Raw genomic sequence first — 27,772 nt, 5'->3', positions numbered from 1 at the left:
AAATATATAGAAAATAATAATAATTTATCACGCATGTTAATTTTTTCCATATAGATGACCGGTCACAGTGATTTTGCCAAGACAGACATGGTCCTGGATCAACATATTTTGTTGATCCTGGATCAACATTCCTGTCCCAAAATGTAGTCCTTACCCAATCCCTACCCCTAAACCTAACCATAACTTTTCCCTAAAATCAGAGGGTAATGAAAGGTTAATAACACTGATGTTTTAGTACTTCACTCTGGTTCTAAGCCTAAACTTGACATAAACTGTAAACTTGTCCCTCAAATCTGATTGATTGATTGGAAAGTTGATCCAGTACTTGGTGAAATCACGTTCACCATGAAGATCCATTTTTCATACTGTACATTGTAATGTTGTGATGCTTACATTCACATGTAGTATTTACAATGATTGATTTCTTAGTTTTTACCGTTTTATTTCTAATTTATTTCATTTATTTATATTTAATATATATATATATATTTTATAGTATAAATTTCTAACATAAAACTTTCTAAAATCGTCCATTTATTGGTTATAGGCCATAACAGGAAGATAACTATGGGGTTATCGGTATGAATCCAAAATTTAGAGTAATAGCATTTTATTTATTAATATAACTGCTATTAATGTTAATGAGAGTAGCCTGTAGTGTGATTTGCCTACCTGAAGTTGCACATAGTCACTCTCATCTATTCCTGAGTCTACCATTGGTTCACATTTACTTCTCCATTCAGATGAGCCTACATCCTCCACCATGTCTGGTTCCTTAGTCGGCACTCTGAAAAGAAGCTTTCCATTTGCGTTCAGGATGGACACCAGTCTCTTCACATCCTCTGGTACGGTCCGAGCCACCATAACAAACCGCTCCAGGTGGTCAGGCGTCTGGGACTGGCCGGCATCCTGAACTAGCTTATCCAGCAGCCAGCCCAGATCTCGTAGAGCGCTTGCAGCCTGCTGAAGGATCAAGCCTGAGTCTTCAACGATGGAGAGCTGCTTCAGGAGCCTGGTCTGGAGGTTAGAGTCTGTCAGCCGCTGCGCATTACCTCTGACATCCAAGGCAAAGTTCAAGAAGCAGTTGACGGAGTCAGTTACGTCTTCGGCAGCCGTGCGGATCTTATGGAGGTGCTTTTCCAGGTGCTCTTTGCTCCTCCATTGGCTGCTGACGAACAGCATAAGCTTGGGCACGGATTGGCACACCACTTCCAGCAGCTCGAGCAACCTGCTGCCAGCTTCCTCCTGTGAAAGCGTGACCTCACGCAAGGGCTCGGGTTCCGGAGAACTCAGCATGAAGGAGTCGCAAGAGCTCCTGGAAGAACTGGAAGAACTGGAAGCCATGGAAGAAGTGGACACCGTTGAGCTCCTCTGGTGGTCTTTGTTATTTTCATTGTCCATTCCAATCATCCCTTCCACAGGCTTCCTGGACATTGCCCTGTCTCTTGAGGGCCAATGTTGGTCATACATGAGTCCAGGTTTACCCCTGTAATCAAGGGGTTCGTGGCTCTTTATAGGGTCCATTTCAGGAAGGCTTTGACGTTTGGGTAACACTACAGGGGTCTCTTTTGGTTTAAGGCAAGGTGGAACATCATAGATGCATGCATTTGTTGATTTCCCAGTGTCTATACAAGATTGCACCACAGCATTGCTCGGTTTGGGGATGTCATAGAGGGGCTGGACGACACTGTGCTTCTTTTCAGGGCAAATGTGTGTTGGCAAAGTGTCATAAAGAGGCTGCTTGTTTGAATTAATAGTTTTGGGTGGCATGGTTCCGTAATAACCAGGTTCACATCCTTGCTTTTGTGGGAAGAGAGGCACATCATAAATCCATTCAGGTTTCGGCATGGTAATAAAACCACATGGAGGCTTTTGAATATCCTCACTGATGGAGGGTATTGGGATGTCATAATTGGGGTCTTGGGACACTAATGGGTGTATAGTGGCGACCTAAAATAGAAGCAAAAGTTTTCAGTTAGAAATGCTTCTGAAATTGCACAAATTGATTTGTTTCAGCATTTATGTGTTACTGTAGATGCATTATCATGCCTACTTTTATATTGGTTGCAGTTGCGCATCTTGCATTTTGTAGCATTTCATATCTTTTATTAAACGCTGTGCTTGACGTCAGTAATGTTTCCCTTTCCAAAGGCCGCCGTGTAGATGGCTTCAAAAGACAAGTTACACAGTTTATGAAGTTAAATGTTATCAATATTATTTTGCAGAGTATTTCTAAAGCTGACCATCACTGTCTCTAACCAAAAATTACTAGGTGTGAAGGTTTTCAAACTTTTCAATTGGGACTCCCAAATAAAAGCACGTTGTGTAAAGACCCATAATTTTGTTGTTGTTAAAAAAACACACACAAAAAAACACCATTGTTTCCAAAATCAAATAACTGGTTTGATATTGTCACTATACTAATGTGAAAAACAAAACAAATAATTCATTTTAAAAAATACAATGTAGGCCTATCTCTTTTTTTTTTACCTGCTATCAATATTAGATGTATAATCTTTTTTGATTAAAAGTATGATTTATATTGTAAATATTTTCATACTGATAAAACAATGGCAGTCAATAAAATAAATTGTGCAAAAACCAGAATTAAACATTAAAACTGTTTTCTGTAATTGTAAATCAGATTTCTAACTATATAATTTATACATTTTTATTTCTTTCCTGCATTTCACCCTGTTTTCTCTAAAACATAAAAATAAAAATTCTGCAGACCCCCCCTTTCAGCCCTCTGTGGGGTCCCTTAACCTAGTGAACAGATTTCAAAAGAAAACCTTAAGAGGACTTACTGTGAACAAGGAGGGTTTTCTCACCGGGCTTGGTACATCATATATTTCTGTACCAGTTCTGGGATGAGCAGTTAGAGCCTGAAAAGAGCAAAAATGCATGTCTAGTCACAAAACTAACTCAACAAACAAACAATTCAATGCTCTGTGGAGGTGTCAACACATGGCCCGCTTCTTACTGCGAGACAGGATCCTTTAAAGTGCTGTGCACTTTACTGTACTTGTGCCCTGTTAACCCAGTTTTCTAATTAAAGCCATGTTATAAGCTGCAATAGTAAACGTCTCTCCCTGAAGCAGGAGGGGAAGTGGGCAACATGTGCACCCAGTTGCCTCACATATTACACAGTAACTTGCACAGACACTTCTCTCTCTCTCTCTTTCTTTCTGTCTTTCTCTCTTCCCCTCTCTCATTCTTTCTCTGGGGTCCTCAGCCCTAGATTTTCTGGTTGCAGTTAGTGGTGTCTGAAATCTGTCTTTGCTGTTCTTTTATGAGCTCATAAAGCCCCTGTGCTACATACCTGTCCCCGCAGAGAGAGGCCCCTGGTCCCCATCTGTAAACTCTTTGCCAGCAGGGGTTTCCGAGACCTTGCTTGTTGTTTGCCTCAGTTCAATGTATACTAAATCATCTAAATATTCAGATCTGTCTTTTATGATTGCAAGGGTACTATTGCTTTTATATAACAGTTCTATAAACAAAGTTAATATTGAGTAACTTACATTTTTGAAAAAATTCAGTGTCTTTTTTGTTTTGCTCTGCCAACGAAAAAAGTTTCAGGCAAAGTTGCAACCGTTGCATGTCTCTGAGACACACTTCAACAGTACTGTTTAGTTACTAAATTAATCAGTGTTTTAGAATGGAATCCTTTGAATGAATTATTCATTTTTTCTGGTCTTGGACGAATCATTGTTTTTGAATGAATCGGTTGGGTGAATAAATCAATGACTCACTCATCTGAAAGTACATACAGTACATACTACTGTATGTACTTCTTTTGAATAAGTAAACACTTTGTGACTGCTGAAAAATATGTTCTATTTAATATGAATATGTGTATAGTATAAACGTAATCTGGGTGTCCTATAGACCTTCTATAGCTCCGGCCCTTTTAAGAGCTGCGCTCGTTGCGTTCTGTCTTCTGGTTTGTATTTCCACAGAATGAAGGTAAGATCTTACAGATTTATGAATGAACCGCTAGTTTTAAAATCTTCCCGGTCTACTGCCATTTGTTATGACATCCGCTTCAAACATCTTTCCCTAACTCTAAAATAAGTAAATCCACTTCACCGGGTAATTAGCCTACTCTTTGACAGCCATGCCATAGAAATATACAGGGCTACCGCCAAAACGGAAGTTAAAAGACAAAATTCTAAAGATGGCAGCGCGCTTGTTTCTCTGGTGCATAAGGCCTATACATTCGTCGTGTTTGTCATGTGACCTACCCGCATCATTTGCGTTACTTCACTGTCATTCACAAATCCTCTCCCGTGCCCTCATGGCCTCAATACTGTGAATTTAGACATTAAACTCATTTCACATACTGTTTTTACCTACTATATAGGGAATTATGCGTAATTGGATGCAGCCAGTCATTTGTTTCAGTCTTGAATTAATCCGTGTTTTGAATGAGTCGGTTGGAAGAATGATTCAGTCAATCAGTGTTTCAACAAATTGATTGGATGAATGATTCAAATTAATTACTCACTCATAAAGACACTTATTGTCATTTACTGGTGTAACGATGTAACCTGAGGAAATAGTCACTGAATAATCCTCACCACTACTGCATAAATTGACAGTCTGGAACACTGAAAAGTTCCAGTGCTGTTGGGCCAATCAAATTCAAACTCAGGAACTAACTATTGCATAAAACATAAACATGACCCAGTAATAGAAAAGGTGCGGTTGATCCAATGAGAGACTTACTTTATGTGGAGACCTGGTTCCTTCTGGATCCTCTTGTGCCGTGTGCTTCTCTGGTGAAGGTTTGGCTTGATGGGGCACTTTATATACTGTATTCATATCTTCATAAATTGAATTCTCCGGTGGCTTGGTAGCGTTTGGAGTTTGATAGATGTTCTGATGGCTATGGTTGCTCAAGAAGTCTCTCTGTGGACTTAAGTTCGTACAAAGTTTCTCAGCCTCTGCTGGAGAAAGAGGAGCCAGGCGGTTCGCTGGTGCCAGGCCCTGACGTCCATGAAGAGAACACGCCCACCAACCGATGCTCCCCGCTACATTTTTCTCTAGCACCAAGATGATGTCACCCTTGCGAAAAGCCAGCTCATCTTCAGTTTCGGCTGTGTTGTCATAGAGAGCTCTGGCATACAGGGTCTGAAGGAAACAGAAGACAGAAGATATGAGAGATTGGTCCCTTAAGACAAGTTCTGGTCAGAAGACACGTAATGACAATGACACACAATGAAGAAGCACCACGGATGGCAGTAATGTCTTGGAATTGGCTTTAAATAAACAATGGCCTTGTGTGACAAGGATAATGGGCCAGTGCGTAACTAGGCACGACTTTGTAGCCCTGCTGAAAGAATCCATGTGATCCTTGTTCCCTAGTTATCTGACGCTTTGTTCAGATAGGAAGCAAAAATCCAACACAAATATACTTTTTTCTTTGCCTTATTGCAATATTATACTACCAGTATCGATATCATCTTGATAAAATGCTTTTGTTATGTCTATAAATTCAAAACTTTGGGGTCAGTAAGGTTTTTTTTATAAGAAATGAATGCTTTTATTATGCAAGGACACATAAAAATTTATCAAAAGTGACAGTAAAGACATTTAATGTTACAGAAAATTCCCATTTCAAATACACGCTAAACCTTTCAATTCATCAAAGAATTCTAAAAAACGGTATATGTTTCCACAAACATTTTTAGCAATTGTTTTCAACATTGATAATAATAAGAAATGTCTCTTGAGCAGCAAATCAGCATATTAGAATGATTTCTGAAGGATCATGTGACACTAAAGACACAGGTAGAGTAAGGATGCAGAATATTTAGCTTGGCCATCACAGGAATAAATTACATTTGAAAATATATTAAAAATAGAAAATTTGTTATTTTAAAAATTGCAATCATATTTCATAATATCACTCACTGTTTTACTGTATTATTGATCAAATAAATACAGCCTTGATGAGCATAAGAGACTCATTTCAAAAACATTTCAAAATATCTTACTGATCCCAAAAATGTGTGCATGTATGTATAAACAAAAAAAGATGTTTTCCTAATAAGACAGGTGTATGGATGAAAAGCCTTTCTCTATGCTTGGTTTTCACTTCCTACAACAATTGTCTTAAAAAAAAAAAAAGGAAACATCTTCCACACACTTCCCTATGTCTACATTTTAAAATCCCAAAAATACAACATTTGGGCTTCTGGTCTAGACTGTTTATCGGTGGGAAACAGGTTGGACAATGAATCCATTCAAATCATTTTTAGCAGAAATATCTAAAGCACTCTGACTTTCTGTAAATTCAATAGCGTTTCCAGAGTTTGATACTCATGTACATCAGATGTCTGTATGTTATTTATAAATAGGCCCTCAGACACAAACACAAACACCTGCACCTACAAATCATACAGTAAACAAGATATTTGATGTGTGTGACATCTGGAGAGCCACTCGCTCAGCACACATCACCACACACACACACGCTTGTCGTATGTGCACACGTCTCTTTAAACCCCGTCCCATGTGCTCACAAATTCCTCAGCAGCAACAGTGCACATGCTTGAAATGAAACATCACGTCCATGGAGGAATACCTTGAATGAACACAGACTGTTACACAACTATCTATCAGTCACTCAGCCTTATTATCGGTGACATAAAACAAATCCAAATCAATTATAACAGTTTAAATGTTCAGATCAGATTCCAATTACTTTTGTTCGGGAAATGTAAGGTCATACAAAGCGTGCAGTATTGTCTGACACACACATACACATACATACACGTCGCACGCGCGCACACACACACACACACACACGCCCGTTAGAATTTTATGGTTTTACCTATTTTATCAGAACATAATAAAAAAAATCATCTGGTCGTTAGCAATTCTTACATTTTGGTAATACAACCTCAGATGAACAACAACAAATGACATAATATAGCTGCGAGCAGCGATTACGGGCCCAAGCCGGTGGCACCGCAACCCCGGTGCCTTTAGTTACCTAAAGGCACCGGAGTGGCGGTGCCGCCGGCTTTGGCCCTTCATCGCTGCTCGCAGCTATATTTATATATATATATATATATATATATATATATATATAAACAAGCCGGTGGCACCGCCACCCCGGTGCCTTTATATATATATATATATATATATATATATATATAAACAAGCCGGTGGCACCGCCACCCCGGTGCCTTTAGGGTTACTGTGCATGACGGGCAATATCGTAACTCCGCTTTGACCTTTGAGAAGATGCGTGCTGTAGAGCTTGCATTGGTGTGGGCTCTGCAAAAGTGTGCATTGAGGGCACATATCAACCACAAAGTATGCGTGAGCAACCTTCTGAAACCTAAAATGAAAAATGAGACACCCTACGGTCTCATGGACTTAATGGACACATGAAATAAGTACACAAGTTTGAAAGTTATATGAAGTGTGCCAAGACAGAATATTACTTGCCTGATCTGATTAGAAAAATAGTTGGTGTGTGTGTGTGTGTGTGTGTGTGTGTGTGTGGCGTGATTGAACAATGTAGACATAAAAACATACCCCGTCCTTTTGTTCATACAGGACATTATTCAAACTGCAAAGTGTTTACTTATATTTGTGTACAATCGCAATAAAACACAACATTGTGCTTTTGTCAAACTGTAAACTACAACTGTCACCCAACCGAAATCTCTTACACACACACACACACACACACACACACACACACACACACACACACACACACACACACACACACACATAGTTTAAAAGCAAAAAAAATCTTTTGGACATTCATCATATTGCATTTGTTTTCATTTATTGTCCTCGATCAGAGCCCTAATCTGTTTATTTTTTCAGTTACACATTCTACATTGATTAAAAAAGAAAAATCAAATGTGTTTTTATTTTATACATAAATAAATAATCTATCATTCAGATGAGAATAAAGTTAGTGTTAGTTCAAATTTTAAGGAAAACAAATATATGATCTGAAATATAGCACATTCATTTATAATTCATTCAGGTTCAATTACCAAACATACAAATCTCAATGTAATTTAAAGCAAACAATACATTTAAAATATATGGGTTGTATGCTATTTTTTTTATATAAAAAGATATATATCCAAAAAGACAAGGCCTAAACTTTAACAAGGGTTAAACAATCACTGTAACAGACACAATCATACACACACACACACACACACACAGACACACACACACACGTCAAATCACTTACATTTTAGATGCAATATTGACTTTTTTTCTGTTTCAGCAGCGAAAATAGTTAAACAAAGATCACAGCAGAACCATCGAGCATCTCACAGCAACGCGTTCTCATTACTGAATGATTCGTTGATTCGTACTGATATCGAATCGTTTGAACGAATGAATCAATGACCCGCTCATTAAGACGGTCGCCTGGCGACACCTAGTGACGGTTTAGTGTTATTTGATTATACACTCAAAATATTCCACAACAAATCCTTTAAATTTAATGATATTCAGAACAGAACACGAATAAAAAAATAACTATAATAAAGCCAAAACGAAATAATTTAAAACAAAAGTAAAAGTAAGTGGTGTTAGGCTCACGTAAATCTCTCTTTAGAATCTAAATGTTGCAACATTTGCGATGTATTTGGATGCTAAACTATTCTTTATTACAGGCTTTGTACTTCACTCACGTTCCAATATCGACGGAAAAAATCATCCTCTTCACTTGTGCAAAAATGTGCTTGGAAAAATCACAGTGGAGCGGTGCTTACTGTGAATGATACAAATTGTACTACTGACTATTTCAACATAGCAGTGTAATTTGTATATGTTAGGTTGAATGTTTTATTATTGTGTGTGTGTGTGTGTGTGTGTGTGTGTTTGTGTGTGTGTGTGTGTGTGTGTGTCAGTGTGTGTGTGGGGGTCTGGGTGGCTCAGCGCGATTGAACAGTGAAACATACTCCGTCATTTTCTTCATACAGGACATCATTCAAACGTCAAAGTGTTTACTTATATTTGTGTACACTCGCAATAAAACACAACATTGTGTTTTTGTTAAATAAATTAAAGTAATACGTCCCCCGAAATGGCGCTAATTTTAAAATGAAACTAAAATGCTCACGGCTGCACGGGCATTCATAACTCTGCGCGCCCACGGTGAGGGACGAGCAGAACAGAGCGAACGTTGTTTAGTTCATTCCTACTTCCATAGGAATTAATTGAAAAAGCTCACTCTACTCTGCACCATTATTAATGAATTGTGCAGACGTCCTTATTTTACTTTCGCTTTTTACCTGATTTTGAACACAAGAGGGCAGTATAACACTATGTATGATTTGGAAAAAAAATTTTTTTGACTAAACAACCATTCTGGCTGTTTTTAAACTTAAACATTATTCTCTAATTGCTCTCACCATGCCCGTTTCTGAAACTCTGCACATGTCTACTGTCTAATAAATGTGATGTGTCTGTCGGGTTTCATGCAATTTCAAGTATGTTAAGAGTCTCAAAAGCATCAACAAAGAATAATAAAGTTTGATGCGTTGCCACGGCAACAGTATCTAAGATATCAATAATCCTTTCTCAGGTCTACATCTGCCGTGTGTCTACATTATACACATAAAGTTTGAAGCAAATTGGGTAAAAATAAGAGGGTGATTTCAAAGCCTTTAGGAAGTGACACACTTCCTGCTGCCAGTTGGTGGCGCTATAACTTTGACTCACAATAGTCACATCCATGTGATCGGACTCTTACAGCGAACACACTGCTGAAGTTTCATCAAGATCAGTTAATGTATGCAGAAGTTATAACACACTTCCTGTTTCCTTTATTCGCCATAAATTCGTTTCCTCGCCACGGCCAAACCGTTCGAGATATCAAAAATCCCCTGGCAACTTTTCATCCTCAATGTCTTGACTTCATGCTGACCGAGTTTCGTGGCGATTGGTTGAATTCTCTAGGAGGAGTATATCGAATTCCAGGGGCATACGCTTCCAAACAAACCATAATAGCCGACTTCCTGTTGGGCTGGGGTAAAAAGTAAAAGTACAAAGGATATATGAATCGATGAGATCTATATGTGTACCGAGTTTCATATTATTACATTCAAGCGTGTTTGATTTATGGACCAAGTTTTCGGACCCCATTCCAGGGGGCGCTGTCGAGCCCCCCTGCCACGCCCGGGTACCAGCTTCAGCCCGGCCCTGATGGCCGCGGGTTCTGACCCGTGTGCAAAGTTTCAAGAGTTTTTGAGCATGTTAAGGGCCCCAAAAGTGCGCTGAGAGTCTCAAAAGTATCCAAAAAGAATATTAAAGTTTGATGCGTTGTCACGGCAACAGCATCTAAGATATCAACAATCCTTTCACAGGTCTACATCTGGCGTGTGTCTACATTATACACATCAAGTTTGAAGCAAATCGGGTAAAGCCTGTTTGATTTATGGACCAAGTTTTCGGACCCCGTTCCAGGGGGCGCTGTCGAGCCCCCCTGCCACGCCCGGGTACCAGCTTCAGCCCGGCCCTGATGGCCGCGGTTTCTGACCCGTGTGCAAAGTTTCAAGAGTTTTTGAGCATGTTAAGGGCCCCAAAAGTGCGCTAAGAATCTCAAAAGTATCCAAAAAGAATATTAAAGTTTGATGCGTTGTCACGGCAACAGCATCTAAGATATCAACAATCCTTTCACAGGTCTACATCTGGCTTGTGTCTACATTATACACATCAAGTTTGAAGCAAATAGGGTAAAGCGTGTTGGATATATGGACCAAATTGTCTGACCCGTTCAAGGGGGCGCTGTCGAGCCCCCCTGCCACGCCCGGGTACCAGCTTCAGCCTGGCCCTGATGGCCGCGGGTTTTGTCCCGTGTGCAAAGTTTCAAGAGTTTTCGAGCACGTTAAGAACCCCAAAAGTGCCCGAAAGCATAAAAAAGCATGAAAAAGCTTAAAAAAAGGAATATTAATGTTTGATGCATTGCCATGGCAACAGTATCTAAGATATCAATAATCCTTTCACAGGTCTACATCTGGCGTGTGTCTACATTATGCACATGAAGTTTGAAGCAAATCGGGTAAAAATAAGAGGGTGATTTAAAAGCATTTTGAAAGTGACACACTTCCTGCTGCCAGTTGGTGGCGCTATAACTTTGACTCACAATAGTCACATCCATGTGATCGGGCTCTTACAACGAACACACTGCTGAAGTTTCATCAAGATTAGTTAATGTATGCAGTAGTTATAACACACTTCCTGTTTCACGTTTCTCGCCATAATTTCGTTTACTCGCCACGGCCAAACCGTTCGAGATATCAAAAATCCCCTGGCAATTTTTCATCCTCAGTGTCTTGACTTCATGCTGACCGAGTTTCGTGCCGTGTGTTTGAATTCTCTAGGAGGAGTATTTCACATTCCATTGCATGTGTTTTCCAAACAACCCTTAATAGCCGACTTCCTGTTGGGCTGGGGTAAAAAGTAAGAGCATGAAGTATATATGAATCGATGAGATCTATATGTGTACTGAGTTTCATATTATTACATGCAAGCGTGTTTGATTTATGGACCAAGTGTTCAAACCCCGTTCCAGGGGGCGCTGTCGAGCCCCCCTGCCACGCCCGGGTACCAGCTTCAGCCCGGCCCTGATGGCCGCGGGTTCTGAGATGTGTGCAAAGTTTCAAGAGTTTTCGAGCACGTTAAGGCCCCCAAAAGTGCCCAAAAGGTAGTAAAATAATAATAAATATAGCTGCGAGCAGCGATTACGGGCCCAAGCCGGTGGCACCGCAACCCCGGTGCCTTTAGTTACCTAAAGGCACCAGGGTGGCGGTGCCGCCGGCTTGGGCCCTTCATCGCTGCTCGCAGCTATATTTATATATATATATATATATATATATATATATATATATATATAAAGCCGGTGGCACCGCCACCCTGGTGCCTTTAGGGTTATTGTGCACGACGTGACACAAAATATCTGCTTGCTATCTGCCGAACGGCTCTGGTAGTTTCGCTTCAGCACTGATGATGTTGTAGAAATAGTGCGCTCTGGTTGGTCTGGATTATTCGGGATTTTTTATTTTATACAGAAATAAATTCTTTATAATTCAGATGAGAATAAAGTTAGTAGGGCTGCAACTAACGATTATTTTAATAATCGATTAATCTGTCGATTATTTTTACGATTAATCGATGAATCGGATAATAAAAAAAAGCATTAATTTCCAATCCTTTATTAAAAAACAGAACTGACAGTGCAAATTCACCGTGAAAAAAAGTCCAGTGCAAAAAAATAGACTAACCAAAAACATACACATGTATGCTTTACATCTGCCAAATAATATATGCTTTTTAAAAATAAAGTGAGCTGCTGTCAGAACAATAAATAATTGATAAAAAATAAAGAAAAATACCAATCAGAAAACTTAACAGGATTTGTTTGAACGTCAGAACTTGTTCTCTACACCACACTAGCACACACTCACAAACTCTCACACTCACAGATGCACACACTCACAAACTTGTGTTTTGTTTTAGTCAAAGATGTTATAATCTTTAACAAAATGTTTGACATTTTTTAACAAGCAAATGCACCTATTATCATATTACCTATAATAGGTAATAATAATAGCAATAATAATAATTATAAGAGAAGATAATATCTGTAGTCTATCCTAATATTAATTATAAATACAATGTATATAAAATATAAATACATTATTAAATAATATTTTAAAAACAAATACAATGGATTGACCATCTCCTATGGTGTGTAAGGTATTTTGTTTATATACGTATAGTGTTTCTCTGAGTCATTAGAGTAAAGATCGAAAAAATCAGTGCTGCAAATTGTGGAAAAAATATTCCCCTGCCCTTGTAGTGGTAGGCTATTTGGACAGAAAAGAAACTGTTTTCATCGTCTGTCTATCTGATTCAAATCACAGTCAGCTAATTCAGTGGTAAGAATGTAATTGTTATTTTTATTTATATCTTATATAGTAGGCCTAATTATATATTACTGTAGTATGTACCAAATTACCAATGCTCGGACACACTCGGTCTCTCTCTCTCGTGCGCGCGATCTCGGACACACTCGGTCTCTCTCTCTCGTGCGCGCGATCTCGGACACACTCGGTCTCTCTCTCTCTCTCTCTCTCTCTCTCGTGCGCGGGATCTCGGACACACTCGGTCTCTCTCTCTCTCGTGCGCGCGATCTCGGACACACTCGGTCTCTCTCTCTCTCGTGCGCGCGATCTCGGACACACTCGGTCTCTCTCGCACTCGCTCCGCGATTGAGCGACAGTGCTCCGCGCTCAACTCCAATTTTTTTTTTATACTCAAACATTTCCGTGTCGCGCGATGCAACGAATCGATTATGTAATTCGTTGCCAACTCTTTCAAAAATCGATTTTAATCGATTTAATCGATTCGTTGTTGCAGCCCTAAAAGTTAGTGTTGATTAAAATGAAGGAAAACAAATATATTGATCTGAAATATAGCACATTAATTTAAAATTTATTTAGGTTCAATTACCAAACATACAATCTTAATTTAATTTAAAGCAAACGATACATTTAAAATATATGGGTTGTATGCACATTTTTTTAAATAAAAAAAATATATATCCAAAAAGACAAGGCCTTAAAGGGTTAAACTCTTGTCACTGTAACAGACACATCTCTCTCTCTCACACACACACACACACACGTCAAGTCACTTACATTTTTAGATGCAATATTGAATAAGCAGAAAAATCGGATTTTCTGCTCTGAAAATATAAATAAGCAAAAAAATTGAATAAGCACTTTGAATATTCTAAACAGAATAAGCACTAGTCGCTAATGAATAAGTACTAGTACGTAATGGAATAGATACTAGTATCTAAAAAATAAGTACTAGTAGCATGAAAATAGAGACTAGTAGGTTAAAATGATTAAATGTTAAAACGGCTTGCCATATTGGCTCAGAGAGAGAGAAAGAGAAAATGACCTTTTAGATACTAGTACCTATTAATAGATACTAGTATTTATTCAATAAATACTAGTACTAAGTCATTAGATACTAGTACCTATTAAATAGATACCAGTACTTATTCATTAGCTACTAATACGTATTCAAAAGAATATCTAAAGAATAAGCACTAGTATCTAAAGAATAGGCACTAGTACTAAAGAATAAGCACAAGTCGCTAATGAATAAGTACCAGTACTTAATGGAATAGATACTAGTATCTAAAAATAAGTACTAGTAGCATGAAAATAGAGACTAGTAGGTTAAAATGATTAAATGTTAAAGCGGCTTGCCATATTGGCTCAGAGAGAGAGAGAGAGAAAATGACCCTATTCAAACCACAATATCTGACTTTCTGAGGGTCGGAGCTAATTACTTTAAATTAGAAAGTTGTTTGGCTTGAGGAGAAGAATATACACGCTGAGTTTTGTAACTGTAGATAAAACTAACCCCCCCACTTTTGTCAAAAGCATTTAGAAAGTGACACACTTCCTGCTGCCAGTTGGTGGCGCTATAACTTTGACTCACAATAGTCACATCCATGTGATCGGCCTCTTACAGCGAACATACTGTTGAAGTTTCATCAAGATCAGTTAATGTATGCAGAAGTTATAACACACTTCCTGTTTCCATTATTCGCCATAAATTCGTTTCCTCGCCACGGCCAAACCGTTCGAGATATGAAAAATCCCCTGGCAATTTTTCATCCTCAATGTCTTGACATCATGCTGACCGAGTTTCCTTGCGATTGGTTGAATTCTCTAGGAGGAGTATATCGAATTCCAGGGGCATACGCTTCCAAACAAACCATAATAGCCGACTTCCTGTTGGGCTGGGGTAAAAAGTAAAAGTACAAAGGATATATGAACCGATGAGATCTATATGTGTACCGAGTTTCATATTATTCCATGGAAGCGTGTTTGATTTATGGACCAAGTTTTCGGACCCCGTTCCAGGGGGCGCTGTCGAGCCCCCCTGCCACGCCCGGGTACCAGCTTCAGCCCGGCCCTGATGGCCGCGGGTTCTGACCCGTGTGCAAAGTTTCAAGAGTTTTCGTGCACGTTAAGAGCCCCAAAAGTGCCCGAATAGTCGATAAAATAATAATAATAATAATAAATATAGCTGCGAGCAGCGATTACGGGCCCAAGCCGGTGGCACCGCAACCCCGGTTCCTTTAGTTACCTAAAGGCACCGGGGTGGCGGTGCCGCCGGCTTTGGCCCTTCATCGCTGCTCGCAGCTATATTTATATATATATATATATATATATATATATATATATATATATATATATATATATATATATATAAATTATATATATATATAAAAAATATATATATATATATATATATATATATCACTTGCCTTACCGGATTAGAACAATGAAAACAATAAAAAAATAACTAGGGAATCACTAAACCGAGAGAATTAATCTGTTTTGATGATACACTCAAAATATTACACAAGCAATTCTTTAAATTTAATGATATTCAGAACAGAACAAGAATAAAAAAAAACTATAATTAAGAAATAACCGAAATAATTGAAAGCGAAAGTGAAAGTAGGTGGTGTTTGGCTCACGTAACTCTCTCATTAGAATCAAACTGTTTCAACATTTGCGATGTATTTGGATGCTAAACTATTCTTCATTATGGGCTTTGTACTTCACTCAGGTTTCAATATGTGTGTGTGTGTGTGTGTGTGTGTGTGTGTGTGTGTGTGTGTGTGTGTGTGTGTGTGTGTCTGTGTGTCTGTGTGTGTGTGTGGGTGAGGTGCGGGTGCGGGTGCGGGTGCGATTGAACTGTTACACATAAAAACATACTCCGTCATTTTGTTCATAGAGGACATCATTCAAACTGCAAAGTGTTTACTTATATTTGTGTACACTCGCAATAAAACACAACAAAGTGCTTTTGTCAAACTATAAACTCTTGTCAAACTGTAACCTACAACTGTCACCCAACTAAAATCACACGCACACACTGTCTAAAAGCAAAAAATATTTATCCAACCCCATTTAAAACAGTCTGTGGGAGCCATCTTTTGGACATTCACCATATCGCATTGATTTTCATTTATTGTCCTCAGAGCCCTAATCTGTTTATTTTTCAATTACACATTCTACATTGATTAAAAAAGAAAATTCTAATGTGTTTTTATTTTATACAGGAATAAGTTATTTATAATTCAGATGAGAATAAAGTTAGTGTTAGTTCAAATTTTAAGGAAAACAAATATATTGATCTGAAATATAGCACATTCATCTCAGGTTAAATTACCAAACATACAATCTTAATTTAATTTAAAGCAAACGATACATTTAAAATATATGGGTTGTATGCATATTTTGGAATTTAAAAAAAAGATATATATCCAAAAAGACAAGGCCTTAAACTTGAACAAGGGTTAAACTCTTGTCGCTGTAAGAGACACAATGATTCAGCATTTTGAACGAATCGATTGACTCAAAGATTCAATGACCAATCCATAAACATGTATTGTCTCATTCATGAATGACTCAGTCGTTCGAACGAATCATTTGAACGAATGAATCAATGACTCACTCATTAAGACGGTCGCCTGGCGACACCTAATGACGGTTTAGTGTTATGTTTAAAAGTATCATTCTTTCCAACTCATATTTAAAACAATCTCACATTATTTAATGCATTGTTATTTTTCAGTGTAAACGATTTAATTTGATCACCCCTACCTAGAGTAACAGCCATATAGTGTCTTATTATTCTAAATAATTGAATTTATTGATCAAATTTACAAATTAAAAATGAAAGATGAAGCATACATTTAATAAGACTAGACTAGGGGTGCCCAGCAGATATTACAATTGGCAGATTTAAATATACCATGGCCCCCCACCGTCAATTTGGTGTGTGTATAATAAAATCATTTAGTCACTACAATTAAAACTTGAACGTATTTGCTTACTAAATTGTGAGCAGAACGAAAGTTGCAGCAAAGATCAGCAACAGGAGTCAAAATTCATTAATCACGAGAGTGAAGAGCTGACTGGAAAAATTATGACGGAATATTTTGTGTAAAAGCGCCTATATAAGCGAATCTGTCATTTACTCTTTTGTTGTTGTCTTTTCCCTGAAAACCGGAAGCAATCGGTCCCCGATATGGCGCTAATTTTAGTGACACTAAAAAGTATGCGGCTGCACTGGAATTCATAACGGTGCGCGTCCATGGCGACGAGCGAGCAAAACAGAGCGAATGTTTTTTCATTTCTACTTCCATAGAAATTCATTCGAGCGCACTGTGAGCGCCACCACTATAAATGTCCGTGCGGACGTCCTTACTTTACTTTCACTTTTAACTTAGCGATTTAACACGTTTTACACGTCAAATAACCGGTGAGAAAATATTCTCGGAGTCACATAGGCTACCTAATATATTTAAATACAATAGGCCTACCTGATTTTGAACACAAGAGGGCAGTATAGCCCTATGTATTATTTGATATATTTATTTTTTTAACTGAATAGTGCATCCTGGCTGTTTTTAAACTTGTACATTACTCTTAAATTGAAAACAAGAATAAAATGGGTTTAGTTGTGATATTTGTATAATTTTATCTAGAAATAAATGGTGTATAATTAAATTTTTAGAAGATATGAGGCTTTTAGTGTTTATTTTTTTTTTTACATGATTTTAATCCCTCGCCATAGCAAAACAATTAGAGATATTCAATAGATATTCACAATTATGCTTCTTTAATGTATTTTCATCATGTTGAAAAAGTTTGGTGGGAATAAAATAAACCACTTAAGAGGAGTGGGTAAAAATGTAGAGCCTGGTTTTGCAAAACATCCACATTAAGACAAAAATAGCCCACTTCCTGTTGGGCTGGCTTAAAGTTGTTTGGCCCGATGAGATCTATATACCGAGTTTCATAATATTACATGCAAGTGTGTTTGATTTATGGACCAAATTTTCTGACGAAGTTTATGGACCAAGTTAATTTAATTAATAAACTAATTATATAAAACTATTTTCAATGCACTACAATTCAACTGGTTATATGCCTTTACTTATTAATACAACTTATTTAAAAAATACAAGGCGTAAGACATTTATTTTCTTTTTTAATGCAGGCCAAACAACACAGCAGTCAAATGGTTAATCTAGCCCCCCTCCCCCTCCCCACACTCACAGACACACACACACACAGAGACGTAGGCTCAGAGAGAGAGAGAGACATAAAATGACAATTTTCAAACCAAAATATCTGACTTCCTGTTGGTTGGAGCTATTGAGTGTAAATTAGAAACTTGTCTGGCTGGAGGAGAACAATACACATACCGATTTTTATTACTGTAGATAAAATTAATCCCCCCACTTTTGACAAAAGGTGGCGCTACTGAGCCCTCAACACGCCCGTTTCTGAAACTTTGCACATGTCTACTGGCTAATAAATGAGATGTGTCTGTCGAGTTTCATGCAATTTTAAGCAATTTCAGGCATGCTAAGAGTCTCAAAAGCATAAAAAAAGAATATTAAAGTTTGATGCGTTGCCACGACAACAGTATCTAAGATATCAAGAATCCATTCACAGGTCTACATCTGCCGTGTGTTTACATTATAGTAGTGAAGTTTGAAGCAAATCGGGTAAAAATAAGAGGGTGATTTCAAAGCATTTAGGAAGTGACACACTTCCTTCTGCCAGTTGGTGGCGCTATAACTTTGACTCACAATAGTCACATCCATGTGATCGGGCTCTTACAACGAACACACTGGTGAAGTTTCATCAAGATCAGTTAATGTATGCAGTAGTTATGACACACTTCCTGTTTCACGTTTCTCGCCATAATTTTGTTTCCTCGCCACGGCCAAACCGTTCGAGATATCAAAAATCCCCTCGCAAACTTTCATCCTCAATGTCTTGACTTCATGCTGACCGAGTTTCGTGCCGTTTGTTTGAATTCTCTAGGAGGAGTATTTCACATTCCATTGCGTGTGTTTTACCAACAACCCTAAATAGCCGACTTCCTGTTGGGCTGGGGTAAAAAGTAAGAGTGTGAAGTATATATGAAACGAGGAGATCTACATGTGTACCGAGTTTCATATTATTACATGCAAGCGTGTTTGATTTATGGACCATGTTTTCGGACCCCGTTCCAGGGGGCGCTGTCGAGCCCCCCTGCCACGCCCGGGTACCATCTTCAGCCCGGCCCTGATGGCCGCGGGTTCTGACCAGTGTGCAAAGTTTCAGGAGTTTTTGAGCATGTTAAGGCCTCCAAAAGTGTCCAAAAGGTAGCAGAAAAATAATAAGAATAAATATATATATAAATATAGCTGCGAGCAGCGATTACGGGCCCAAGCCGGTGGCACCGCAACCCCGGTGCCTTTAAAGGCACCGGGGTGGCGGTGCCGCCGGCTTTGGCCCTTCATCGCTGCTCGCAGCTATATTTATATATATATATATATATATATATATATATATATATATATATATATATATATAAAAAGCCGGTGGCACCGCCACCCTGGTGCCTTTAGGGTTATTGTGCACAACGTGACACAAAATATCTGCTCGCTATCTGCCGAACGGCTCTGGTAGTTCCGCTTCAGCACTGATGATGTTGTAGAAATAGTGTGCTCTGGTTGGTCTGGATTATTCGGGATTTTTTATTTTATACAGAAATAAGTTATTTATAATTCAGATGAGAATAAAGTTAGTGTTGATTAAAATGAAGGAAAACAAATATATTGATCTGAAATATAGCACATTAATTTGAAATTTATTTAGGTTCAAAAACCAAACATACAATCTAAATTTAATTTAAAGCAAACAATACATTTAAAATATATGGGTTGTATGCACATTTTTTTTATATAAAAAAAAGATATATATCCAAAAAGACAAGGCCTTAAAGGGTTAAACTAATAAGCACTTTGAATATTCTAAACAGAATAAGCACTAGTCGCTAATGAATAAGTACTAGTACTTAATGGAATATATACTAGTATCTAAAAAATAAGTACTAGTAGCATGAAAATAGAGACTAGTAGGTTAAAATTATTAAATGTTAAAACGGCTTGCCATATTGGCTCAGAGAGAGAGAAAGAGAAAATGACCTTTTAGATACTAGTACCTATTAATAGATACTAGTATTTATTAAATAAATACTAGTACTGAGTCATTAGATACTAGTACCTATTAAATAGATACCAGTACTTATTCATTAGCTACTAATACGCATTCAAAAGAATATCTAAAGAATAAGGACTAGTATCTAAAGAATAGGCACTAGTACTAAAGAATAAGCACTAGTCGCTAATGAATAAGTACCAGTACTTAATGGAATAGATACTAGTATCTAAAAATAAGTACTAGTAGCATGAAAATAGAGACTAGAAGGTTAAAATGATTAAATGTTAAAGCGGCTTGCCATATTGGCTCAGAGAGAGAAAGAGAGAAAATGACCCTATTCAAACCACAATATCTGACTTTCTGAGGGTCGGAGCTAATTACTTTAAATTAGAAAGTTGTTTGGCTTGAGGAGAAGAATATACACGCTGAGTTTTGTAACTGTAGATAAAACTACCCCCCCCCCACTTTTGTCAAAAGCATTTAGAAAGTGACACACTTCCTGCTGCCAGTTGGTGGCGCTATAACTTTGACTCACAATAGTCACATCCATGTGATCGGCCTCTTACAGCGAACATACTGTTGAAGTTTCATCAAGATCAGTTAATGTATGCAGAAGTTATAACACACTTCCTGTTTCCATTATTCGCCATAAATTTGTTTCCTCGCCACGGCCAAACCGTTCGAGATATGAAAAATCCCCTGGCAATTTTTCATCCTCAATGTCTTGACATCATGCTGACCGAGTTTCCTTGCGATTGGTTGAATTCTCTAGGAGGAGTATATCGAATTCCAGGGGCATACGCTTCCAAACAAACCATAATAGCCGACTTCCTGTTGGGCTGGGGTAAAAAGTAAAAGTACAAAGGATATATGAACCGATGAGATCTATATGTGTACCGAGTTTCATATTATTACATGGAAGCGTGTTTGATTTATGGACCAAGTTTTCGGACCCCGTTCCAGGGGGCGCTGTCGAGCCCCCCTGCCACGCCCGGGTACCAGCTTCAGCCCGGCCCTGATGGCCGCGGGTTCTGACCAGTGTGCAAAGTTTTAAGAGTTTTCGTGCACGTTAAGAGCCCCAAAAGTGCCCGAATAGTCGATAAAATAATAATAATAATAATAATAATAATAATAATCCTAAGGAAAACAATAGGGCCTTCGCCTTTTCAAGGCTTGGGCCCTAATAATAATAATAAATAATCCTAAGGAAAACAATAGGGCCTTCGCCCTTTGGGCTTGGGCCCTAATAATCCTAAGGAAAACAATAGGGCCTTCGCCTTTTCAAGGCCCTTCATCGCTGCTCGCAGCTATATTTATATATATATATATATATATATATATATTTATATATATATATATAAAGCCGGTGGCACCGCCACCCTGGTGCCTTTAGGGTTATTGTGCACGACGTGACACAAAATATCTGCTTGCTATCTGCCGAACGGCTCTGGTAGTTTCGCTACAGCACTGATGATGTTGTAGAAATAGTGCGCTCTGGTTGGTCTGGATTATTCGGGATTTTTTATTTTATACAGAAATAAATTCTTTATAATTCAGATGAGAATAAAGTTAGTGTTGATTAAAATGAAGGAAAACAAATATATTGATCTGAAATATAGCACATTAATTTAAAATTTATTTAGGTTCAATTACCAAACATACAATCTTAATTTAATTTAAAGCAAACAATACATTTAAAATATATGGGTTGTATGCACATTTTTTTTAATAAAAAAAATATATATCCAAAAAGACAAGGCCTTAAAGGGTTAAACTCTTGTCACTGTAACAGACACATCTCTCTCTCTCTCTCTCACACACACACACACACACACACACGTCAAGTCACTTACATTTTTAGATGCAATATTGAATAAGCAGAAAAATCGGATTTTCTGCTCTGAAAATATAAATAAGTAAAAAAATTGAATAAGCACTTTGAATATTCTAAACAGAATAAGCACTAGTCACTAATGAATAAGTACTAGTACTTAATGGAATAGATACTAGTATCTAAAAAATAAGTACTAGTAGCATGAAAATAGAGACTAGTAGGTTAAAATGATTAAATGTTAAAACGGCTTGCCATATTGGCCCAGAGAGAGAGAAAGAGAAAATGACCTTTTAGATACTAGTACCTATTAATAGATACTAGTATTTATTCAATAAATACTAGTACTAAGTCATTAGATACTAGTACCTATTAAATAGATACCAGTACTTATTCATTAGCTACTAATACGTATTCAAAAGAATATCTAAAGAATAAGCACTAGTATCTAAAGAATAGGCACTAGCACTAAAGAATAAGCACTAGTCGCTAATGAATAAGTACCAGTACTTAATGGAATAGATACTAGTATCTAAAAATAAGTACTAGTAGCATGAAAATAGAGACTAGTAGGTTAAAATGATTAAATGTTAAAGCGGCTTGCCATATTGGCTCAGAGAGAGAGAGAGAGAAAATGACCCTATTCAAACCACAATATCTGACTTTCTGAGGGTCGGAGCTAATTACTTTAAATTAGAAAGTTGTTTGGCTTGAGGAGAAGAATATACACGCTGAGTTTTGTAACTGTAGATAAAACTAACCCCCCCACTTTTGTCAAAAGCATTTAGAAAGTGACACACTTCCTGCTGCCAGTTGGTGGCGCTATAACTTTGACTCACAATAGTCACATCCATGTGATCGGCCTCTTACAGCGAACATACTGTTGAAGTTTCATCAAGATCAGTTAATGTATGCAGAAGTTATAACACACTTCCTGTTTCCATTATTCGCCATAAATTTGTTTCCTCGCCACGGCCAAACCGTTCGAGATATGAAAAATCCCCTGGCAATTTTTCATCCTCAATGTCTTGACATCATGCTGACCGAGTTTCCTTGCGATTGGTTGAATTCTCTAGGAGGAGTATATCGAATTCCAGGGGCATACGCTTCCAAACAAACCATAATAGCCGACTTCCTGTTGGGCTGGGGTAAAAAGTAAAAGTACAAAGGATATATGAACCGATGAGATCTATATGTGTACCGAGTTTCATATTATTACATGGAAGCGTGTTTGATTTATGGACCAAGTTTTCGGACCCCGTTCCAGGGGGCGCTGTCGAGCCCCCCTGCCACGCCCGGGTACCAGCTTCAGCCCGGCCCTGATGGCCGCGGGTTCTGACCAGTGTGCAAAGTTTCAAGAGTTTTCGTGCACGTTAAGAGCCCCAAAAGTGCCCGAATAGTCGATAAAATAATAATAATAATAATAATAATAATAATAATAATAATAATAATAATAATCCTAAGGAAAACAATAGGGCCTTCGCCTTTTCAAGGCTTGGGCCCTAATAATAATAATAATCCTAAGGAAAACAATAGGGCCTTCGCCTTTTCAAGGCTTGGGCCCTAATAATAAATAATAATCCTTAGGAAAACAATAGGGGCCTTCGCCTTTTCAAGGCTTGGGCCCTAATAATCCTTAGGAAAACAATAGGGGCCTTCGCCTTTTCAAGGCTTGGGCCCTAATTACACCGTGTCATTAGTTATTTAACAAAAATAAAGTCAAAAGGGAAAACCCATGGGTGACAAACTAAGTACACCCTATGATTCAATTGCTTGTATGACTATCAGGCTATCACATCATTCTTGGGGGAATTTTGGCTCAGTTCATTGAGGTTTGTGGGCACTTGTTTATGCACAGCTCCCTGGTCCTGGATTTCAGTTGGGTTGAGGTCTGGACTTTGTCTGGGCCAGTGCATGCAACACCTCGATTCTTTTCTTTTTCAGCCATTCTGTTGTAGATTTACTGGTGTTCTTGTGATCATTGTCCTGTTGCATCATGGCAGAAAAGCTTGCAGGGCCAAGCTTTAGCTGTCGGACACTAGAAACATTTGACTCTAGAATACTTTGGTATACAGAGGAGTTCATGGTCGACTCAATGACTGCAAGATACCCAGGTCCTGTGGTAACAAAACAAGCCAAAAATCATAAACCCTCCATTAGCACGATGGACAGTTGGTATGAGGTGTTTGTGCTGATATGCTGTGTTTAGTTTTCGGCTATGGCCAAACATCTACACTTTGGTCTCGTCCGTCCAAAGGACATTGTCCCAAGAAGTTTTGAGGTTAGTTCAGATGCAAGCCGTGCTGACGTTCTTTTTAGAGAGAAGAGGCTTTCTCCTGGCAACCTTTAGCAACCTAAACATGCCATACTTGTCCCGTCTTTTTCTAATTGTACTGCCATGAACTTTCACATTTAACATGTTAACTGAGGCCTGTAGAGTCTGAAGGGTAGTTCTTCTGGTGAATTTGCTGGGAAGTCCACATCTGGGAAGATTGGTAACTGTCTTGAATGTTTTCCACTTGTGAATAATCTTCCTAACTGTAGAATAATGGAATTAATTTTTTATTTTTTTTGTAAATGGCTGTATAACCCCTCTCAGGTTGATGGCAGCAACAATTGCTTCTCTAAGAACATTGCTGATGTCTTTCCTCCTTGGCTCCAGACCAACAAACTGCCAAAACTTTTGCTTTTATAGAGGTGATCACACTTGCTGATGATCAATTAATCAAAGACATTTGATTAGCAGCGCCTATAGAAGGTTGTATTTACCAAATTTTAAGAGCTGCTGTCGTCCAGATGATTTTTTTATTATGTCCTGATACACAAAACCATACAATTCAATCAGGTGTCCTTTCTTTTTCACATGACCTAATTTTATAATATATTTTCATTTGATAAATTATAACTATATATATATATATTTTTTAATCATATTCTATTTTATATTGCTTTAATTCTATTTTTATTATTACATTTAATCTAATAAACCTTTTCCACAAACCTTTTAATTCACAAAAAAAATTAAATAATCTGCAGGTGCTGTAAACAGATCTCGTATTTAACAGAATATTCCTTTAAAATTTTTTATCTGACTTGGAACCGCCCTAATAACGCTTTAAAATATAACCGCTACCCTAATAACATTTCAAAATATAACCGCTAAAATAAATAGCTGTCTGCAGAAATAGGTGACCACCTCCTCATTGCAATGTACATGTATGCATGTGTGTTCAGTAGCTAATGTTCAGCTCCCCCAACCCATATCCGCTCCCACCCCCCACCACCACCCCACACACACACACACACACGGCAGCCTTCCTTCCTCAAACCTCCACTCTCTGCTGATAAGAGGCAGACACAAGCAAAAGCACAGCCTTAAATGGCTCATGGACGGACCCTCAGTGACAAAGCCTCTATTCAGCCCACATGGCTGACAAACCAAGCACCTGTTCCGCTCACAAGCCCTCCAGTCGCCTGCAACATGGGCTCTGGGTAATGCACGCTGACCACAACAAACCGCAGGCCCTCTACTCTGACCCACACAGACCAAAGCACAATAGGGCTAGTGCCAGCACGCTTCGTGTGTGCATGGGAACCTAGCTGCAAATGAGAACAAAACTCGAAGTTGCATTCAACATACTTTAAAGTAGTCATAGCGTGATGTGGTTTTGCCAGCATACAAAATAATATATGTATTTATTGTGGTTATGTGTGTCATCTATATATCTTCATGAGCACATTGATACTGATATAAAACTGACAGAGAATGTGTTCATTTTGATCAAAGTTGGTTTTTGTATTAGTGCTTATAGCACAACAGAGAAATAGCAGGGGTTTCAGAACATCTACAATGATTAATATGCCTATAGTTTGTATAAAAAGGGTGCAAGTTTGCACTGAAAGGAATGACTGCATTTAGACTGACAATTTTTGTGATGTTTCTATGATGTTACTTAATATGAAGAGAAAACTACACTGGAAGAAAATAGTGTTGGATTGAATTTAAAACATTTTTCACTAAATGCCACAAACAATAGCAAAGAAACTGTAAGTAACAAACTTATTAAACGTGACATTTAATCCAAACATCTTTGTTTAAATTACAACTTTGAAAATTCATTTTTAAAGGAGTAAGTCATCCGTAGGTTGGGGGAATAAAATCGTAGATATGCATACGTGGATGCCACACGTCGATGCGTCCGCCATCTTGGAACGGCCAACATTTTAGATGCAATCGTCACTCACAGTAAAAATCAATAAGATTTCCAAGATGCCACAACATCACGCAGCCTCTGGTTGTAAAAACCACTGTGATTTAAATTCCTGAAGAAATGGGATAACCTTTTGGTTGGTGTTTTTTATTACAGGTTTTTAAACTATGGTAAGTTTTTAATGTCATGTTAGCTAACGCCTTTGTCTTGTATTGTGTCAGTTTGGCAAAATCCTCTGCTTAAATCTATTGTAGGTATAGATATTTATACAAGCGTATATAACTACGGTTGCAGGCGCACAGTCAATTTGCTCTCGAGTGTTCACCGACCGGCTTTGACCCGGGCAGACGGCTTACATAGCGGCCCATAGAAACAGCAGCTAACGAGGCATCTATAGTATGTGTATATATATATATCTGTGGTTAAATTATTGTTCTGTTTGTGTTTGAGCATCTTGACCTGCCTGACATAGCAACACTGGCTCAACCAATGGAGTGAGTGTGGGGCGGGACTATCTGTTTGCTCAGCCAATGGATGACTGGGAGATTGTTCAAGAAAAGCATTATTTTTGCCATTATGTTTTGTGATGATAATAGCACAAAAATTATTTATTTCTTCATACTTTTTAACATAATTCTGCAAAAAAATAATAATAAAAAAATAGCTCAATGTTTCCTACAGCCAAGTAGTCTAACCAGCAGTTTTTTTTTGCTCAAATACTGAAATGGTGTGGCTGTTTATTAAATTTGCCCCTGGTGTTTATGACCATACACGTCTTGAAAGGGAAGATTGCTGAGTGTGTACATTTCTAAGTTTGTGTTTGGAGTATGCGCGTGTGTACAGTGAGAAAGGAGGTCAAATTCAGATGGGATTCCTGCACACGCCTGCTTGTGCGGATCAGACTCGGACAGCTGGCCTCAGCTCTCAAGAAGCAGCTGTCTCTCTCCTTCATGTCTCACACCCTCTCTCGACACGTCTTGTTCTCCTGTGAGATGAAAACTGCTATGCCATGCTGTGCTTTAACATATTGATATCTACATTTGTAGGTTTTTAACAGTATTTATTGCACAATTTACTGGAAAACTTGATTTTGATTGGTTAATCGCAGCTATATTTTTCTAAAATGACTTGGGCTGGGTGAGAAAGCTAACATTTTTTTATTTTTTTTACCTTTTTGATGTTAAACTACTGTTTAATATATATATATATATATATATATATATATATATATAAAGAAATTAGGAAATTTATAATGTTATAAAAGATATCTATTTAAAATAATTACTATTAAAAAAATGTATCACTGTTTCCACAAGAACATTGAGCAGCACAACTTTTACAACATTGATGATAATACATTTTACTAGAGCATCAAATCAGCATATTAAAATGATTTACTGAAGGATCATGTGACACAGAAGACTGGAGTAATGATTTTGAAAATTCAACTTTGCTTCACAGGAAAAAAAATGGTTTTAAATATATTAAAATAAGAAACAGTTATTTAAAATTGTAATAATATTTCTCAATTTTACTGTTTTTACTGTATTTCGGATCAAATAAAGGCAGCCTTGGCATAAGAGACTTCTTTCAAAAACATTAGAACGTCTTTCCAAACTTAGGGAATATCTCAT

General features: G+C 37.8%; 1 protein-coding gene across 1 annotated transcript in view; it reads right to left on the bottom strand.

The window, feature by feature from the left end:
* Nucleotides 1-27,772, bottom strand: part of cass4 (Cas scaffold protein family member 4) — a 35,353-nt gene that overhangs the window by 1,165 nt on the left and 6,416 nt on the right. The window contains exons 2-5 of the mRNA XM_056251395.1: nucleotides 4,729-5,133; nucleotides 2,808-2,885; nucleotides 2,054-2,167; nucleotides 673-1,950 (exon numbers count right to left, since the gene is read on the bottom strand). Of these exons, the coding sequence (XP_056107370.1) occupies nucleotides 673-1,950; nucleotides 2,054-2,167; nucleotides 2,808-2,885; nucleotides 4,729-5,133 (1,875 nt within the window). The remainder of the gene's footprint in view (nucleotides 1-672; nucleotides 1,951-2,053; nucleotides 2,168-2,807; nucleotides 2,886-4,728; nucleotides 5,134-27,772) is intronic.

Source organism: Rhinichthys klamathensis, unplaced genomic scaffold, assembly GCF_029890125.1.
Source record: "Rhinichthys klamathensis goyatoka isolate OS25496 unplaced genomic scaffold, OSU_Roscu_1.1 h1tg000082l_1, whole genome shotgun sequence".
Taxonomy (NCBI): Eukaryota; Metazoa; Chordata; class Actinopteri; order Cypriniformes; family Leuciscidae; genus Rhinichthys; species Rhinichthys klamathensis.
Note: the sequence above shows the minus strand (reverse complement) of the source record. Positions and strands in the feature narration are given on the sequence as shown.